This window comes from Drosophila nasuta, chromosome 3, assembly GCF_023558535.2.
Source record: "Drosophila nasuta strain 15112-1781.00 chromosome 3, ASM2355853v1, whole genome shotgun sequence".
Classification (NCBI taxonomy): domain Eukaryota; kingdom Metazoa; phylum Arthropoda; class Insecta; order Diptera; family Drosophilidae; genus Drosophila; species Drosophila nasuta.
In genome coordinates, this window is record NC_083457.1 from 9,357,922 (window position 1) to 9,378,597 (window position 20,676).

Here is a 20,676-nt window from a genome sequence, read left to right on the forward strand (position 1 = left end):
ATGCACTTTGGAGTGTGTAGACCGCTAACTCGCCCACGACAGCTGCAGCAACTACGAGTACACTCACTTATTCACTCCAGTCTTGGCTTGCAACACCCACGAATGTGATTGTTGCACTGGTTGTTGTTGTTGTTGTTGCTGTTGCAAAGAGTTGTAGTTGGCTTTGGCTGGGTGCAAGTTTAGTTGCTTCAATCAAATCAACGAAAATTTTCACAAACTCAATTTAAATCAAATGCTTTTGCGTCGCAGACACTCACACACATGTGGAAAGGGACGGCAACAGGGGGAGCGAAGGGAGCGGAGATAAAAAAGATTCGAAAAGATGCCATGTTGGCTGTTTTTGGCTCTTTTGGCTGTTTCTCGGTTTTCGGTTGCCGCAGCAGTTTTCCACTGTCTTTGAAGACTTTGATTGTCAATTTGCGATTGTCTCGAAATTGAAGCAACAGCAACAGCAACAGCAACAGCAACAACAACAACAACAACAGCAGGAAGAACAGCAACGGCAGCCGACAATTCCTTGGTCTGGTTGTGGGTTCTGTCAGTTGCCTTGTCTATTTTTAAGTCGCTCTTATTTTGCCATTGAACGATTGTTGTGTGGTTTCGTAATTGCTGCAAGGGGCGACAGCTCCCCCCCTTCCCCTTCCCTCCGGAAATGCCCAACTTTAAAATTGGTAACGCACAGAGAACAAGAATGAGAGAGACAGAAAGTGAGGCAGAGAGATGTGTCGCTGGCAGGAGCGCAAAAGCGGAAACAAATTTCCCGAAGAGTTACGACTTGAGACCTGAAACACATAAAGAAAAAACCAAAAAAAACGGGTTACACTACAAATACCCAAAACGAATACGAATGTGCAGTTTGAGTACTCGCACTGATTGACAGTCGAGCATGGCAATTGGCACTTGCATTAACTTTGATTTGCCTGCAAATTCGGGATACACAGATTGACTACAGATTGGACTAGCGAGGAGCACACAATGGGAACTCGTGTCCTCTAGCTATAATTTTGCCCCGGCAAATCGATGCGTCAATTAGCGAAATGATTTAGCCACAAATTGCATGAGAAAACAATGTTGCCCAATGTAACAGAAATAAAAGAGAGCGAGAGATCAATATAAATTGTAGGTTCTACGACCTCAGAAAAAAAAAAAAATTGCGCTCGCAATTCATCTACTTAGAAGCAATAAATAAAACTCAACATCCGTTTGCCATAAAATTGATGGCTCCAAAAACCAAAAATGCATTTCAAATACACATTTCGAAAAGCAACAAAATCAAACAAAAAAAAAAACTTGCAAGCTACTCAAAGTAGTACTTCAAATGGTCATAAAAACGGCCGTGCAACGTTTGCAACGCGTGGCATGAACCATGAACCACATTTAATCACACATTTTCCAATGAAACTGCAGCAAATTGTTTATTTAATTTTTAATGTGTGCACAAGACACACACACACACATATATATATAGTAGAGGAGAGGCATGCCACGTTTTGCGTTGTGCAGCACTTCGCTTTACGGCCATTAGCGTATGATTTGTCTTAACAATTAAACGCAGGCCGCCGAAGAGAGTCCTCTTTGCTGTCTCTCTCTCTCTCTCTCTGTCTGTTTTATCTGCATCTTTAAGATACACATGCTGCATGCTGAATGCTGCATGCTACATGCTGCATGTTACAAGCTACATGCTGTTTGTTGCTGCCACAATCGCGAGGCACTTCAAAAGAAATGAATGTGCCTGTTGCCCGTTGCATCTTGCATCTTGCACTCCGTAGTACTTGTTCGATGTGTTTTATTTCTATTCGTGCAACAACTTGAGGCTGAAAGCGTCTTCTCTCGTTGTCTGGTGTTTTATGAGTACGCCTAACTGATTGATGCGCCTATTAAACGATTTCTCATTCGCTCAGGGGTCTACTTACGAGCTACGAGTGTGGCGTTATTTTGACGTTAATTGGATTGTTGTTGGCCACAAAAGATGGCCCCAAACAGGAGAGAAAAAATCAAAAGTGTAGGGGGAAAATAATTGAATAATTATTCAATGATTGCTTTCAAATGATTGTGGGTGTTATGGAAACTCCAAATGTAACTCGGCTGATGAAATGATTAAGAGCAAAGTGAAAGCAACTCAAAATACTTCATTCGCAATCCGAGGGATGTTTTGCCAACGTATTTGAGCTCATCATTTATTTATGATTTTAATATTTTGGGCAAATAAAGTGAGATGCTCCTCGCAACCTGCGCAAATTTCATTAACAAACACCGGAGTCTAGTTTGAAATTTGTTGCTGTCGTTGTTGTGGTTCTTGCTGCCCTTTTTTCATTTAAAAATAACCCAAATGACATCAAAGATTCATTTTTATCATGTCGAGCAATGAATGTCTGGCTGGCTGGGTCTAAAAGCGAGTCTAGCTCTGTCTCGACTCTCGACTGGTTTTTGAGCCAGAACTGTTTTGCGTACGACCCGCCTACAGACCAAGACTCGTCTTGTCTCGTCTCGTCTCGTCGCAGCTGTCTGCCTATCATAGATAGTGCTTAAATATTTATAAATTTAAATTCATGGGAAAAACAAAAGCGCCTATCGCCTGACTGACTGAATGGCTGGCTGACTGGCGACTGCAACAATGTCGCGCATCGCACACACAATTCAACAGAAATTGAGAAATGTCAAAAGGAAATGGCGTAATTTTGTAATTTGCACTCGAGCAAAAAGCAAACGAATTAATCTCATAACTCGCACATGTTCCACTTGGCCCCCATTTGATGCTCTCCACATTCATCGAGCCGCCTTTTGATTTACGTGAAAAATCGCTTATGTGGAAATGTTTTTACATTAAAACATACAGCAAGTGAACAACGACTGCAGAATTTATTGAACGCATTTTATGCGAGTGTTGCGAGTGTAATTCTCCATGTTTCCATATATACATATGTATGTATGATACATATGTATATATTGAAAATGAAAATTTATGGCGCCTTAAAGGCGACACATTCGCGTATGCATGCTAAATGGGGATTAGGCACAGTTTGGTGTGCCCACAAAATGTCTGCCTTGGGGCGACCAGGCATTAAAATGAACTGTCATCGTTTTGATTAACCTCCCTTATACCGCATTGGATTAATATTAAAGCCAGGCACTTTTTGATTGAAAATCCTTCTTAGGAACGCTGCGGCAGCACCTGACCCAAAGTTTATCGCGAAAGTTTAGCGATACTTTTTAATTTCCGCTGCCAAGTTTTTGGCCAACTTCAGACACACCCAGTTTCCCATTGTCTTCTCCGCCAGCTGTGTGCGATTCATTCACAAACATGCGCTGAGTCAGCGCGATCGAGTAATAATAAAAATCAACACACGCCTCCTTGATAAAGGTAAAACTCACAAACTCGAAATTAATTGCTAATTTCAAGGCAAAAAAAGAAAAGAAGACGAAAAGAACAACGATCGATGCGGTGTCATAAACCAAGCTTAAAGGTTCGTAAACAAACTGCGAGCTTAGAGGAGGCGGCTTCTCTTTATACCCGCTAGCGATAGAGTAGAAGGGTATTATAACATTGTAAAGGTAGAAAATGGTCTTAGTTGCTTTGTCGAATAATTTAGTATATTGTGTACATTCTGGTATGTTTTGAATGTAGTACTATATCAATATACTAAAAACACAACCTATGGTATATTTCTGTATTTTTAGGTATATTAATTTGGCATATATTTATAGTATATTTTGAATGTTGTATTATATACCATAGATATAAACCAAATTAATGTACCGCAGAAACACTAAAATATGCCAAAGGCTATGCTTGGTATATTTATATGGTGCTACTTTCTAACTCAGTATTTTTCCAGTATTAATACCGTAACATTTTGCTTTCATCAAAAATGGGTACCGGGTATCTCACAGTCAAGCACACTCGACAGTAGTTTTCATACATTTTTTTGTCGTTCTCTTCTTTTTTATTATGTTTCACATTTTTGATATTAAAAATATTCCGAAAATAATCCAGAACGTGTGGGATATTCTGGGAATTTGTTTGGAACTCGACTTGACAGTTTTTTCTTCCACAAATTAATTGGCATTTAAAGGCGTTCTTCAGATGCGATGTATGTTATAAATTTCAGCTTGGGTTCACTTAAGAAGTGAAATGAGAAGTGTTTAAGCATTTAGCTTAGCAGATCAAATTGAGATTCGTGTTGATCCCCGCAAACTAAACTATTTATTTTCTAGGCGCTTTCGCTTGATGTTCAGTCAGTTTATGAGCAAAATGAATTATGCTTTGCCGTTCCACGCAAAATCTTAAAAGGATCATTAATAAATATTTCACTCGCTCTCAGCTCTGTCTCGCTTGTCTCGCTCAAGCTTCAGTCCTTGGCTGCCTGTCAAATCCAAAAGGCCTAAGACACACACACACACTTACACACACAGACTGGAGATGGAGTTGGAGAAAGAGCTTAACATATTCACAGTTCGTGTGCCTCCCGGGCGCCCTGTCAGTCAGGCAAAAGCTGAGACTAGAGACTCTGGCGACGCATCGCGCGAATAACATGCAAAAATCCACTTCTACGCTTTTGGGTAATCCGCATTTTAATGACTTATTTTCTCGACTTGCCTTTTGGCAGTCTCCAGTCTCTCGTCGTCGTTGTCGTCTTGTGGCATGAAACACATGTGGAGGGCACTGAGCTCTCTCAGTTGGGATGGAATGGGAATGGGATGTCTTTTTTCTTCTTTTTTACTTACACCTACAGTTGAGGTTGCCCCAAAAGCGGGCATCATCTCGGTCTCCGCATCTCCCACTCCATAAAATTGTCATTTATTATTTTTGTAAATTATATTTAGACTTGTTCTACTGCGCTGTTTTTGTGTCCTTTGCGCCTTTAAGCAACTCCAGTTCAATTTAAATTTTATTGCACAATAAATAAGCTAAATTTTAGTATGCTTGACTTTGAGATATCCTTTACTTACCAAAGGAACGTATTGGAATTGACACTGTTATATTTAAGCTTCTACTATGACTATACAAAATGAATAATCTATAATTCAAGTAGGGACTGACAAAATAAAATTGATGCCTTTATCACTTAAGCAACTACAGCTCAATTAGAATTTAATTGTAGAAAAACTAAGCGATAGTAAAGTATGTTTGACTTTTAGATATCTTTTAGTTCAAAAAGAAAAGAATTGGAAATTTATATTATTATATTCAAGATTGTGCTGTCAAATTATAGTCTTTTTGGCAATCTTCAATTGAAATTTGGTTGTAACATAAGTAAGTGACAGTCCCCATGCATCGCGATGGTTTGACTGCGAGATAACCTCTATTCAGTAAATAATTTTTTTCTAGTTGAAAATATTAGAAAACTGTTACTATAAAATTCAAGTTGAAAAAGAAAATTCGTTCATTTTTTGATTTGAGTAGACATTTCTACAACTATTTTAAAACAGAAAAACTCAAAAACCATTTTGTAGCTCTAATCATAGTGCTAATCAAGAGCTATAAGATTCATCTTTACTAAAAGTGAAAAATATATTTTGATATATGTTCTTCACTGAATTATTATGATATTTTGATTTTCAAAGGTGTTCAAAGAATTCTTTAAATTTTTCATATTATAAATTCCTATAATTATTTGCTTAACTCTCACTTATCACCAATTGTTCATACCCTTTACCATTTGGGTATAATTACGTCTATTACTGAGGGCAACGCGTGGTTTATCTGTAAGTCAGTTAGCTCCTCATATCGACTATAATGCACAAATGAAATTAAAAACTTGCAAAATGCAAAATAAATGCACAACCCCTGGCTCCAATTTCCACACTGCAGTGAAATGTTGCACAAGGGTTGAACGGCACACAGAACTCAAAAATTGGGGGAAGAAGGAGTATGGAGTAAGGTGGAGTAAATGCCAAATGGCACTGCAGTGGCGACTATTAAAATATTTTACAAAATTAACCCTTTTTGCAGGCAGCGCACAGTCACTAGTTAATTTATGTGTGCCCCATGCAACGTTGCAACGTTGCAACAGCAGTGTGGAATACCAGTAACTGTTTGTCATCTGTCGGTCTGTCTGACTGTCCGTGCCTCTGTCTGTCTGTGTGTTTTCTGTCTGTCTGTTCTCTATTTATCTGCTGCTCGAAGTTCAGTTTCAGGAGCGACTGAGCCCCCGTGTTTGCTGATTAATTGCAAATTGCTGGGGTGTCTGCTGCCCGGGTGAAACCACATTAAAAGGCATAAAGGTCACGGCAAGGAGCGACCAAGTCAAGTCAAGCCATCGATCCCTGCAGTCCGTGCGTATTCCTAGTTTATTATTTTCACTCCCACACCCGTCATTTATGCAAAGTGGCGCACCAGGACCTGCCATCGCAATGGTAACAGCAACAGCAACAGCAACGGCAACAGCACCCGCAATCAGTCCTCAGTCCAGTGGCCAATCTAGAACCCTGCAGCGCAGCTCGCACCTTTGATGTGCGCGCTCCATGTCGACAAGGACTTTGACAGCAGCAGCACGAGGAGCAGCAGGAGCACCAGCAGCACTTTCATCATTTGGCTTTTGCCATTTGCGCTCTCCCCGGCGCCACTTTTGACCACTTCAGGCAACAGCAAAAAAGGGGTTGCCACTTGACCATTTGCTGCTACCGTTTGCCGCTTCTCCGTACTCCACGCTCCTTCGTCTCCAACTCTAGCTCTTGCCTCTGCACTCAACGTTCGGTCTCTGGGCTCGCTTCAGGTCACTCAGTCAGCGCTTTGGCAGCTGTTAAGTGTTTTGTTTTGGCTACCAGCCACCTATCTCTCTCTCTCTCCCTCTCTATCTCTTTCACTCTCTCTATCTTTGTTTTCGCTCTGTTTATTTCGCGTTTGCTTTTAGCTTGTTTGGCCATTTGCTGTACGCTACCGCTGCTGTTGTTGTTGTGTTTACTGATTAACTTCGACGACAGCGCACAAGCCAATGAAAAATTTGTCTAGCATGCTTTTAGGCGTCTTTTCCTTCCTGCACCTAAATACCTGTCTGCGATTCTTATCCATGTAAATTTCACTAGAGGGAAATGAGAACTGCAACGGAAGTGGTTACTCTTATATACTTGTCTAGCATTTTGCCAGAGCTCTAGTCAATTGTACGCCTCAACCTGATAAGCAGGCAGCTAATGAAGGAGCCTCTGGGTTCGAACACTTACCCACACAAACACCCACACCCACAGATACACACCCATCGCACTCTAGTCGAGGGACAAGCAAACCGCGCTATCCACAAAAACCAAACCGACGCAACGCAAAAGTAAAGTTGAAAGCAAATCTCAGTCGGGGGATGGAATGGGGTGAAAAATGGTAGGCAAATGCATTCATTAATAAATTATCGAGGCATACAAAACCTCAAACTAAAACAGCAGCCGCATGCAGAAAGCATAGAAAGCACAAAGCAAAAGGAAGGGACAACAATGTATACAAACCGCCGCAGCCACCGTTCACAGCAACAACAACAACAACAAGAACAACAGAAATCAGAGTAAAGGACCAAAGGACGATATCATTACGTATACGTAAAACTTCCGCCTTAGAAATTCAATTAAACTAATAAATTTTCCATTATCCTTATCGGTGGCAGAGTTTCCATCGAAGCAGAGGCTGCGTATGTCTATGTATGATGGTGGTCAGGGGAAGGCGTGGCAGTGGGCGGAGTGCAGGGTGCAGGCAGCACAAATTTAAATGCGTCTAAAGCAAACACACACACTCAAACATAGACATAGAGTACTAAGGGACGAACACATGAGTAAAAATAACAGCAGCAAGCAGAGCAACAACAACGACAACAAATAGCAACAATTTGCATAAATTAAAACTTAAAATCAAGCGACGACACACAAAACACGGCCCAACCTCTGAAGTTGCATACAACATACTACAAAGGGATAGTCGACGATACCATCACAACAAATACCTAAAATTAGCAATAAAATATAATAATATGAAATGTAATAAAGAAGCTTTTTGATAGATTAATTTGATTAGTTATTAGAAAATATTTTTAATATTTTTTAAATGGACTTTAAAAACATTTTTTCTTATGGCGAAGTAAATTTAACTACTTATTTGTAGTTTGACTTAAAGCTCCATAAATAGAATATGACATCATTGTCGATGACAAATTGTTTTCTATTAATATTTACAAGTCTGATTAATATAAAAAATAGCTCAACTTCATAGTTTAATGAAGTTAAGTTGTAGTTTGAAGCAGTAATCAGATATCTATGCTGATATGCTTTGACCTTGTTCGCTGAAGAGCTGCTTGAAGAAACTAAAGACAAATTGAGATTAGTTCGTGGGAATAAACATGAGCACATGACAAATTAGTTCAATGAGTTTTGTGACTTAAGATTGGCTTCGCTGGAAGTCTTTAGCAAGATGCTCTGAGAGCTTAGATTTTTCTTGTATTAATGTTAATTTTTTATATTAATTGTGTCAATAGATGAACTAAAGACTTCACAAATCCAATGATAGAAATTACTTTGGTAATTGTTAGTAGTACAACATTTTTAAATAATGTATGAATTTTGAATATTATGCCAATTAATAATTAACAACATCAATAAAAGAAAAAAACTTCAACAAATGGAAAAACAAATGTCTTAAAATCTTAAATATATTATTTTAATTTTACTCTGAACAACTTTCTGGGATATGATTCAATTTTTTTTGTAAGTAATAATTAAAACTTTACACATAACTTTTGTTGAAACTGGAAGTATCTTTCATAAATTCGAATATTGAATATCTGAATATTTAATTTTAAAGCTTAATTTATCAGAAATCGGGTTTTTAATATAATAGTTTTTAATATAATAATTAAAATAGTATAAAATTATTGAAAATGTCTTGAATTGTGAACCACCAATTTCAAATTTAATTAAGACATGGCTAATACTAAAAGTTACTTTCCTAATTGTAAATAGAGATTTTTTTAAATTATTTCTTGTATTCTGATTAACTGCCCACTGTGTTTTGCCTAGCCGATAATTCCAGAGCCTTACAAATTGAAAAATGTCAAATAACAAGGCAGAACAGGGTGTCAGGACAGTAAAGGAGGCAGGAGTCGGAGACACGGCACGCATAGGGCGTGCTGACAAGGCGCCGGGGGGCGTGTCGAGCAAAAATTGCAAATGCAAAATTAAAGGTTTGTTGCATTTTGTGTAGTGTTTAGGTGTGTGTGTGTGTTTTGTTCATTTAAATTTGAGCACATTAAAGTGCCTGGCGCTGAGACTCCAAGGGGGAGATACTGAATTTACATCAACCCCACTGGAGAGGTCCTAGCGAGAAAGACAGAGAGGGTGAGTGGGGGGAGAGGGAAGGCTACTTCAAGTAAATACGACGGCGACATGCCTCAGCTCCGGTTTTTGCATGTGGAGCACCACAGAGCACCGCAGCAGCAGCTGATTTCTTTGTCAGGACAGAGGACATACCACACAACACAGAGCACTGAGCTCAGAAAGAGGACAGGACATACTATAGTCCTAGCTGATGCTGTGGCGGCAGCACAAACACGTAAATTAATCTGACAAGTGATACTTTTGGCCTCGGGCGGTCTCTCTCTCTCTCTCTCTCTCGGTCTCCCTTTGCCCTGTTCTGCCTCGGTCTGGTCCGGTCTTCGGCACACACTCGAGTCAGAGAGAGAGAGAGACGGAGGACGGGGGGAACGTCAAAATGTCGCTGTGCAGGACAGCAGCCATGTGGCAAGCATAAAAGTCCTTTGGACAGCACACACATATCCCCAGGACAATGGACGAACGGACAGGCGGACAGACGGACTGACTGACTGACTGACTGGTCCCTGGCCTGACTTTTTACTTGGCTGCCAGTTGATGAGACGCTGACGTCGACGTCCCCAACGACAGCACTTTTCCCCAGCTGGCCGAAGCACAAGCACAAGTCCACAAGCCATATAGGAACTCTCCAGTGGGTGTCTACTTTTATTTACATGTATTGCAGTTATTTTGTATGTAATTTATTTCCTGACTGCCTGACTCCCTCAATCCCTGACTGCCTGACTGTCAGTCGGGCGGTGCGTGGGAGAGAGGCTTCTAGGTGCCGCCTCCTAGTTTCTGTGCCCCCTTGACATGGGTTTTGTTTATTGGTTTTTCCACTTGGGAGCTTTATGTGCCTGCTTGCCTCTCATGCAGCTTGCAACTTGCAACTCACAGCCTGCAGTCTGCAGTCCGTTGTCTGCGGCGCTCTTGACGTTGTTGGCTCTGATGGTCAAGTTTGAGTTTTGGTTTTAATGGCCAGGCTGCGGTTGGACAGTAAAGTGGCCACAGGCGTACGTCAAAATGGCGTCAAGTGGGGTGAAGGGGCGAGTAATCATCATGCGAGCGCATATAACATTATTTTATAATAAGATTTGACTTATTACAAGTTACTTTTATTGTAATTAAATTTGAAAAATCGTTAGCATCTCACATACAATACTTTATTTTTTGTATGTTTGCTTTGAATACAATTTAAAAATTAATTATAACTTTTATCGCAATGTCCACTGCTACTAATTCAATTTGAATAAAGTGAAGACGTGAGAAGTATGATTATTTTCCAACCCCATTTTGAGTATTCTTAATCTAGATTTTTTAGCTTTTGGTATATTTTAATGAAATAGTCTATTGTATTGTAATAGTTTATAGTTCATACTAAATATATCTTTCGGTATATATTATATAACTATTTGAGTATACCAAGTTGGTACATATTAGGAATATACTAAATATATTTTTGGGTACATTTTAATAAATTTGGGTATATTAATTTGGTATATATTTAAAATATACTAAATATATCTTTTGTTATATTTTAGTATTTTGGATATATTAATTTGGAATATATCAGAAATAATACCGAACTGTTCTGCCTTTATTAAACATGGAATACACATTTTCCATACCATTTCAAATTCAAAAGCACGAAACTGTAGCTTCCTTGATTATTTTTAAATTATTATAAGCACCTATGAAGTCCATTTATTCATTATTACAATTGGTACATTATTTAGAGGACTATCTCCGTGAAAATAAAAGAAAGTCAACTAAACAAGACCTAAAAAGTGCATCTTGAAAGCAGAAGCTGTAATTTTACGTTGAATAGTACTAAAGCCTTAAAATTGATTGATTCATAAACCAATTTATGCAGTCTTTGTAAATTTAGTTAATAAACTTTCGAGTCTTCTTCCTGCATTGCTTCCTGCCAAAAATATAATTACTGAAATCGTCAATTCAGCTGTTCATTGACTGTCTACTTCATTTTCGCATAATTTTTAATGTTGCCTCTCCAAAAGACAAAAAATGCACCGGCGACGACAGAGATAAACAATAAACAATCAACAGTATGGACGCGAGACAGCAAGACAAAGCTGATGGGCCTGGCACACTTTGCAGCTCGTTAATCAATTAAAAAACATTCGCGAATTTGCATAAACAATTTCGCTTGGAGTTATTGTTGTTGGCATCCATGTTGCACTTGCATTCAGTTTGTTTACGGAGGATCGACTTCAGAAATTGATTAAAACATCACGTAATCGCAATCGCAATCGCAACATTGACGGCGACAGCGGCGTCCGCGTCAAAAGGCGCCAACGTCAACGCCGGCGACGCCATCGACTCTCCCTTTCTCCCTCTCTTAATATCTCCGTCTCTCGCACATTCTCTTGCTCCGTCTCTGTCTGTGGAACGCTGCACGTACGCGTGCGGTTTCTATAATACAAGTGCTTGAACTACGCCCAGAATATGAATAAATTCAAATTGAATTTCTGCGAATTTGCAGCTGATTCAACTGGGGGAACATCGTTCGCACATATATTGAATTTAAATTGTGCCGATCGCAGACAGACAATCAATAGAGAAAAAGCCAATGACAAATTGAACCAGCTCGCCCATATGGCGATGATGAGCAAGTGACTCACAATGGAACAGCAATTGACCACCAACCTGACCCAACCTGACATCTTATCGGCATCACCATAAATAAACCAAAAGGTACAACCCATCGCAGAGAAATTCCTTGCAAATATCCCGAAACAGTGACAACAAAATAAAAAAGAAAAGAACGAGGAGTGGGAGACAGCAAAGAGAACTGAGACAGAGACCGTAATTCTTTGCTGCAGTCTTCATAAATTTCAATTTTACATGCAGCAGAAGATGTCAGACCGAGGCTGGCCAAATATGGTTAATGACTTGTTTGTGTGTTGGATTAAATATAAATTATATTTCCCGTGGCATGCACATAAGATTGCAGCACAACGGGAACGCGAACGAGTACGAGAAAAACACGTAAGGCGAAACTCGTTTCGTACTGCAGCATGATTAAAATTTTATTCCAATGAAATTTGTTTACATGTCCAGCCAGAGAAACAACACAAAAGGGCCAAGCAAAAGCCAAATTATATACAGAGAAAAACAACAAGTATATCTCATATGTATCTTCAGTTTAGCATTCAATTGACTCCCACAATCACTGATGATTTGCTAGCTTGATTGAAAGCTGAACTCAAATCAAATACAACGACATGTTGACACTGGGCCAAAATAATTAGCACAATCTGTGAGCCGAAGATTGCATTAATTGATGGATGATTAGAGCAAATAAACTAATCGAAAACATGAGTTCCATAGTTGAATTTGCTGTATTTGTCATGTGTGCCAATTAATCAGGACAACATTTTGCGGCAGTCTATTCCAGAGACCAGCAAACATATGCGTCGCAATGAATCAAAATGTTTGGGAAAATGAGAAAAGGCTGCACACAAAAATAAAATAAAATTAATTTACAATGAAAATGTGTGGAAATTTATGGCGGGAGACGGGAGCACAACATGCTGTTAAAAAATTGACCAAAACATAAGTTCAACGATGCGTATGAGTAATGTATGTGTGCGCAAAGGGGGAAAGGGGGAGTGTGTGTCTGAGAGATCTGGCTGGAAAATATGTTGGCAAATAAATAAAAATATGCGTACAGTATAAATGACGTGCTCTTAGTCCTGAGCACATCATAGTAGAAGAAGACGAAGGACGACGACGACAGGAAACTGCATGAAATTGCTTAAGTTGCCTGTCGTGGAAAGGCAAGAGGAGAGGGAGAGGGCGAGGGTGAGGGTGAGGGTATAGAAGTTGTTGCCAAGCGAAGTTGAAAGCTGCCGACGATCAATAATTCTCGCACAAAGTTATGCAAAGTTGTCAGGCTGAAGGTTCGCAAAATCCCAGCACATGTTTATGGAAAATGTAAACGAACAAAACGAAACGAAACATCGAGTCTGAATCTGCAGCCGGAAATCGAATGTCTGTCAGTGGGAAATTTATATAAACAGAGCAGAGAGTTGTTTGGTTGTTGGTAAGTAGCTTGGCGCCGGCTCCTAGTAGCTCTTCAAATCAAGCTGCCGCCTGGTCCAGTGTGCTCTCTCTTGCCTGTCCCAACATAATTTATGCAAATAAGTCGACACACGCAATGTCTGCGAGAGGCAGCAGCAACATACCGCTCCTCTTCTCTCCTCCGCCTCCTTCTCCTCTATTCCGAGCAATGAATCATATGGCAAAAGGCATTTGACGGCTGCAGCAGAGCTATTGTAATAGGCCCGTTGGGTGCCACTGCCACGTACGCAAACGTGGCGTATGCGTAATGCACTCAGACACCCAGACACACAAGACACACTTGACACTGACGATTCTAGCGAAATATTTTTGAAACGTCCAAAAACTTTTGGGGCTGAAGTTTCACACATTTGTCTGGCTCGCTTGTGAGTGATGTTTTGAGTGCTGTTTGGCATTAGATTCTCGCTGCCACTTACCTGCAAGTAGATAAAGAGAAAAAGAGAGAAAAATATTATTAGCTAACGTCGTGGCGATAAACTAACTAATCGTGTGCTTAGACCTAAATCAAGTGCAGTCTCAATTACGCTGAAGGGATTTCTTCGTGGAAGGCGCATAAATTAGGGTCTTAAGCCTGGGCTAAGAACGCTCTAATGAGGCCTGAGCGTGAACATTTAGCCTCGCCTGCTGCTGTTGCTGCCAGCATTTTGCATGTAATCAAGGAGTCCATGTGCGAAGCGCTCATGCATGACCTCTTCAGCTCTCTCTTACTGCTGCTGTTGCTGCTGCTAATCCAACAACTTGACTACCATTACACTTGGCCAAAAGGTTCACCAAAAAACAGAAAAAGTACGTAGGAGAAAAGAAAAGAAAATGCGTTCATTTGCTCAATCGTGCACTCGAAAATGTCAATTTACATTTGCGGCTGGCAATGTGCTCCCCATGGAGCATCATGGAGAGGCGTCTCCCCTGTGGCCGGGTGGCGGGAGAACTGTGGGGAAATGGTGAAACGGTAAAATGGTAAATGGGAGGCCAGAGTGAGCTTAAGTTGACTTTAACGCCTGAATGCATCTGTGTGAAGTGTGTGCTAGGAAAAAGGACTCGGCATAGAGTGAAAGTTTTCATTGCGCAAACTTTTTATTAAAGTCAGCAGAAATCGCTGTGAATGCCAGTTTAGTTTTAGGTTTCTCTTCCTGTCCCTCTCTTTCCCTCCTCGTCTCCCTCACTCTCTGTGTGTGTGCGTGTGTGTTTGACAATGTGGGCGTGGTAGCTGGGCTGTCTGTTGCTCGCTCTCTCTGGTCAAGTTAATTTGTATGTGTGGCCGTAAACTTTGCCAGCTTAGACTTGCAACACGCCCAGCTGGGCATTGGCCATTGCTGACCGATTGGATGGGCAGCAGGCAGCAGGCAACAGCTCTTGGACATCCTCTTATGATATCTCAAATGTCCAGTTGCCAAATCCGAGTGAGTTTTTACTTACGAGCTCCTTCTCACCCTCGACGAATGGCCACAATGTGTGAATTTTGTTGGCTTATTGCTTTTGTATGCCGCATAATTGCTGACTTCTTTTGCACATTCACACACATCATTGAACAGCCTTGTGTGTGTGTGTGTGTGTGTGTGAGTGTGTCTGTGCGTAGTTGTTGGACATTTTGTCCTTGAGCATGACGCATAAATCATAAGGCTCCAAAATTTATGCTTCGTTGCATTTCTGATGTCCGCAATCGAAGGACGCACTAGCTCAAGCTCTCCATCTTCTTCTACTATTTCGGCATTCAGCTCTCTGTTTTGTGGCTTCGGTTGGGTTTGCTCAAATGTTTGGTCAGTGGGTAAAATAGATAACAAGCTAAACAGTTGCTGAGCTGCAGACTTCAAAGTGAATAACATGTTTCTCTTTCTTCCCCAAAAATGGGGAAAAAAGTAGAAATTCAATTCCATCGCCAGTTCGATTGGCACACTGGGAAATTTAAGCAAGTTCTTGTTGCTTAAATATTTTATACAAGCTCTCGAAATGTTAAAACACATTAATGTTAAGGTTGAACAGAAAAGATTTCCACTGACGGGCTTTATTTGCAAAGATTTCGAGATGTCAAATAATATTTTAGAATGTTATAAAAACAAAGGCTAAGGTTTCGCTTAGTAACAAACAAGTAACAAATATATACTTAAGTTTAAAAACTTGTTTATATGAAAAAAAGGTAGACTATTAAATGTAATTCCCAATTCAACAATAAACTGTAAGCGAATGTAAAGTAATGTAAAAAAAACTTTATGAGAAATGTTTCTAACAATTTGAATTTTATATTTATATTTGATTTTAAATGATATTTTCAATCTTTGCATAAATTTTTAGGAAGAGAAGTTTAGCCATCTTAATTGAATATTAATTTTTATTTTTTTTGTTACATTCCTTGCGTAGTCTGTAAGTTTAATGACGCCAAAAAACTGCAAATATCCCCACAGTGTTTTCCCCACTCCAACGCTGCGTATGAGTAACGAGGTGTGCAATGCCAGGGTTACCAGACCCGCTGCCAAGGTGACCCTCGCTTGCGGTCTAAACAAGGCAAAACAAACAAACCGGAGACCGCATAGTTACTATCTCAACTGCTGTACACATTTTGAACGCAGTGAAAATATTCCATCCACAGTGAATTGAAGCCAAATTTTTGGAGCAACATCTTCTTGCAACATGCCTTGTCTATCGGCCTGCAATGTGCGTTTTGTGAGCGCCGAGGCGCAGCTGAAGCAACGATGCCAAGAGCTAAGAGCACGGGCCCAGACTGCAGCCTATCGCCCGCCTCCGGGTGGCTTTAGACCCATGACATCGATGGCCGCCAATCCGCCGAGCTACATGAGCTTTCGGCGACGCAGCGAACAATTTGCTGCCTTCGATCAGAAGCAATTAAAGCGCAATGAACGCGAACGGCGACGCAATCAAGGTGCCAAGGAGTTGGTGCTGCGTCCCGCCGAGCTCAAGCGGCTGAAGCAACAATGTCAGGTGGTGAGCATCGATGACAAGCTGCAGGCCATCGAGAGGAGCGAAACAGAGCATCGCCGGCAACTGCAGCTAGTAGAGGAGACGAAGCAACGCTTCAAGGCCATCGATGCGGCACGCAAGGCGGAAAAAGTGGAGCCGCAATGCGAGGAGGTGAGTGCCGCCTTGGAGGAGCAGAACACGGTATTGAGCCGCGCTCTGCTAGCGAAGCAAGAGCAGGAGGAGGATGTGAAGCGCATCAATCGCATGATACTCGATGCCAAGTGCAAGGCGGTGCGTGAAGCGCAGATCCAAGAGAAGCAGCAATTGGCAAAAGCGCTGCGCGAGGACGACGAGCGTCTGGCCAAAATGGTCAATGAACGGGCAAAGCAAGCGCTTAGCGCCGAAGACGAACGCGAACGTTTGGAGATCGAGAAGCGAGCAAAGTACGCGCAGGACATTCGTCAGCAGCTGAGTGAGCGAGAGAATCAACGTTTCCTTGAAGCACAACGTGTGGCCGCTGAGGCCAAGCATTTGAAGAAGGCAACAGAGTTGATACGCGAGGAGGAGGAGCGACAGCGCAACTTCATACAGCTAAGGAAACTACGTTTTCGTGAGGAGCTGCAACGCATACGAGAGATGTCCAGCGTGTTCAAGACGATGCTCATCGAGCAGGAGCGTTTGGCCGAGCTGCGTGTGGCGGCCTACATGCGTGAGAAGCAGGCCAAGGAGCGTCAGCTCAAGGACACACAGAAGCTGCTGAAGAAGGAGTTTGAGCGACGACAGCAGCGCATCTACACAATCGCAGCCGAGGCGCAGGAGACACGCGAGACCAACGAGGAGCTGAAGTATCTCAAGGAACGCAATCGCGTGGAGCGCGAGTATCGTCAGCGAGAGAAGGAGGCAGCGATGGCTAAGCGTCTGGCGGAGCGCGATTTGCTCGAGTCGCGTGCCCAGCAGGCGCAGGAGATGAAGCAACGCATTGCCCAGGAGATTGCTCATGCCGAGGAGGAGTTCAATAAGGTGCTGGAACGCATGCGTGACGAGGAGGAGAAGCAACGACGCTTGGATCGCGAGCGTGAGGAGCGCAGTCAAGTCTATAGACGTGATCTCAAGCAGCAGATGACGGAGAAGGAGGCGGAGCGACGACGACGCGCTGACATCGAGCAGGATCGCATGCAAAAATGGCTGGAGCAAGAGCAGCAACGAGATGCGAACATCAAGCATGTGATCAGCTCGAAGATCGCAGCAATGCGTGAGAATTGTTTGCCAGAGAAATACTTGAAGGAGGTGGAGAAGCAGCTGAAGAACATTCAAAGCTCGCGCAATCGCAATCGCTTACGCTGAAGCGGTTAAAAGAGGCATAGCTTGCGGCAGTTGTCGCAGTTGAATTGTATTAACACGGCGCGCCTAGAAGTATGCAACACTTTTCTACCACCTTGCAATGGGAACTTGAACTTTGCTGAATTACGTATAATAAATTAAGATATGCACCACACAATAATGTACTTAAATAATTGATCGAAATATGGTTTACTCAATAAAATGAACCACAAAACTGTGGCAATCGTAAAATGTCGATTTAATAGTGAAGCTTAAGCAAATTTAAGCTTCCGCCTGAAAGTATGCTACAGGAATTGGGCAACCGCAGCTTAAGTTGGCTGGAAATGAAATCAAAGGCATTGACGCTATAACCATGACATTGTTGCGTGCTCACAGTTATTCACATCCAGATCCAACTAAAGACCTTTCAATCCCACACGCACACACACACACACTCACACACACACTTAGACGCAAACACATTCACATGGCGCTAATTTCTAACCAGCTGGGTGCTCAGTTTGCCATTCCAAAGATGTCTTGGCCTAACTTGGCTGACTCTGGCAGCTCGAGGCAGTCACAAACACACACCACAAACAATTACGAGAGACGAGAGTTGTGCACATGCCAAAAAACTACGCCTCACTACCGTGAAAAAGTGGTAGCAACTTTTGGCTACAATAAAATTTTATTATGCCACACACATACGCAACGAAACACACATGTGTAGAATAGAGTGTGGGGCGACCGGGAAGGGAGGCAAACAAAGCAGCAACTGACGCTGAAACTGAAGCTCAAGATGCCTTGCGTCGATGCTAGCGTATCAGCCTCAGTCGCCGTCGACAACGAAGAACTCTTGTGCATGGTTCAATTATCGTATTTCATGATTCGTTAAATTTTCGCATACGCCAAAAAAATACGCAAGACATTGCTAGAGAGACCCCCAAAGAGACCTCCACCTCTCTCTTCCCGTCCCTGTGCCAGTCCCTGTTCCTGCATATGATTCCTGCAATGCTCCTTTCCCTCCACACCCCCTTCCTAACAGTGCGGGCAAAGAAAAGCCAAACTGAAAAACAGGTTTTCCCCTAGCAACCATTGTGATGTCTACCTACAATGAAGTTGACGCTGGAGACGGCATGGAAAACTGGCAGACTCTCTGGCTGGCTGCCTTCGGTTCGCTTCGCTCTCGCATGTGGCAGTAATAATTCCAATGACAATAAACGTTGTCGTATTTACAAGTACTAACACACACACACACACACACACTCGCAGACTCCCGCACACTGACATGAATTGATGAGAAAAGTTTTTGAGGAAATGTCAATAGAGTCGCTGAGACAAACTATGCATCGATGTCGACGTCGATGCTGATGTCGAAGCTGATGCTGATGTGCGGCATGTGAGGCAAAGAAGTCTGCCAGCAACAGTGGAAAACTGTGAAAAGATTCCAACAACATTATTGATTCGCATAATCCGTTAATATAATAATGTAAACAGTAAAACAAAACGAAATACACATAAATAAATACACATAAAGAACAAATTGAACTCAATATTGCATAATAAGAAGTCTGACTATATCATTGAATTTCAATTTTTTTAAATTTTAGTCAACGATATTATTTACTAGTAGAAGCAGACTTTTTACTATTACTATTGCTAGTATTGAAAGACCTAAAATGAGCATGAAATTTATCGAAATTAATTTTCAAAAAAATGTTTATATTTTACTAGCTGCTGACATAATAATATTTGATTTCACTTCATAAGTTTAGTTATAAATATATTTTTATTAATCGAAAATCTCCCTTCCAACCCCAGCGATTCGAAAGTATTTTTTTGGCCCACTGTTTGGCAGGATTCGTTGGCATTTATAAATATCATGTGCGGCAAAAGGTAAAAAGCCAAGAAACAGATATTGTAATTGGAAAAAATAGTAAAATGCAGCTGCTGCATTGCACTCAATGGCACACACACACACACACAGACACACGCACACACATGCCCCACCCTCAAAAAACTAGACGAAATTTATCTGCAAGATTGCACACAATTGTTTTGTATTAGTAAAGAGATCTTTTGTTGCCCCCCTCCATATGTGAGTATTCGAATATGCGAATGGTATGGTATTGGTATCTTCGAGTAGCAACGAGTATCTACGATATGTGTGCTTAAAAATAAATTGCTCGGCTTTAGTTTTGTGTTTTATTTCTATGGCTTTTCTCGCTGTGGTTTTCGCTTTTGCCTCTGCGGTTTTCGCATCTGTGTGGACCACAAAAGTCTTTTGTCGTTGTACTTGAAGGCAGTTCAAAAGCGGCAGATATCTGTATCTCAGTATCCGTATCTCGCTGTAAATGTATCTCCAAAGTGTATGCATATCTAGGTGAATACGTAATGCGCCTCAATTGCACAAATTTAAACATCAATCGTACGTTTTCCTGACATGCTAACTACAAGTACTTGTAAGTATTATCTAGCGTATAGTGTGTGGGCGGAGGGAAGGGGAGGGAAGGTAAAAATCAATATATACGAGAGCGGAGATAAGTAGATTGGCAATTCACTTAATTATGCCAATGCAAAATACGAATACGAATACGAGCAGATTTCCATCAAAATGGATTTGCGGCAAGCAAATACTACATGGAGGTCATACAAGAGCAACTGAGCAAATTGATTTCGGTTGCTTAAATAGCATTATGTAATTATCAATCAAATAGAAAATCTATAAGAGAGCAATCACTCAATATCCGCAACTGTTGCTTATCGAGTGTATTTTCAGTATAAAGAAATTTCAAGCGAATATTCTTTTGAACACTATCGAAAATAGAACGCACTCATTCGTCATAAAGTAATGATAGGTTTTATGATGATTTATAAAGAATTCATAAAGTTTTCTTATATAAAAATTTCTAATTTAGGCCAATAGTTTCCATATCCGCCATATGATATGGGAACAGTATTGCAATTCAATTGAATTGTGTTGTGGGCAGATTGTGAAGTACATTTTTATAATACACACTTAAAATATAGTTTATAAACAATTCGCAATTGAAAGAA

General features: G+C 41.1%; 2 protein-coding genes across 2 annotated transcripts in view; both read left to right on the plus strand.

The window, feature by feature from the left end:
* Nucleotides 1-20,676, plus strand: part of LOC132789459 (putative phosphatidate phosphatase) — an 83,016-nt gene that overhangs the window by 41,013 nt on the left and 21,327 nt on the right. The gene's annotated exons all lie outside the window — the stretch shown is intronic.
* Nucleotides 15,851-17,853, plus strand: LOC132791865 (trichohyalin). The gene has a single exon (XM_060800967.1). The coding sequence runs from the start codon at nucleotides 16,012-16,014 to the stop codon at nucleotides 17,641-17,643; it is 1,632 nt and encodes a 543-aa protein (XP_060656950.1). The 5' UTR covers nucleotides 15,851-16,011; the 3' UTR covers nucleotides 17,644-17,853.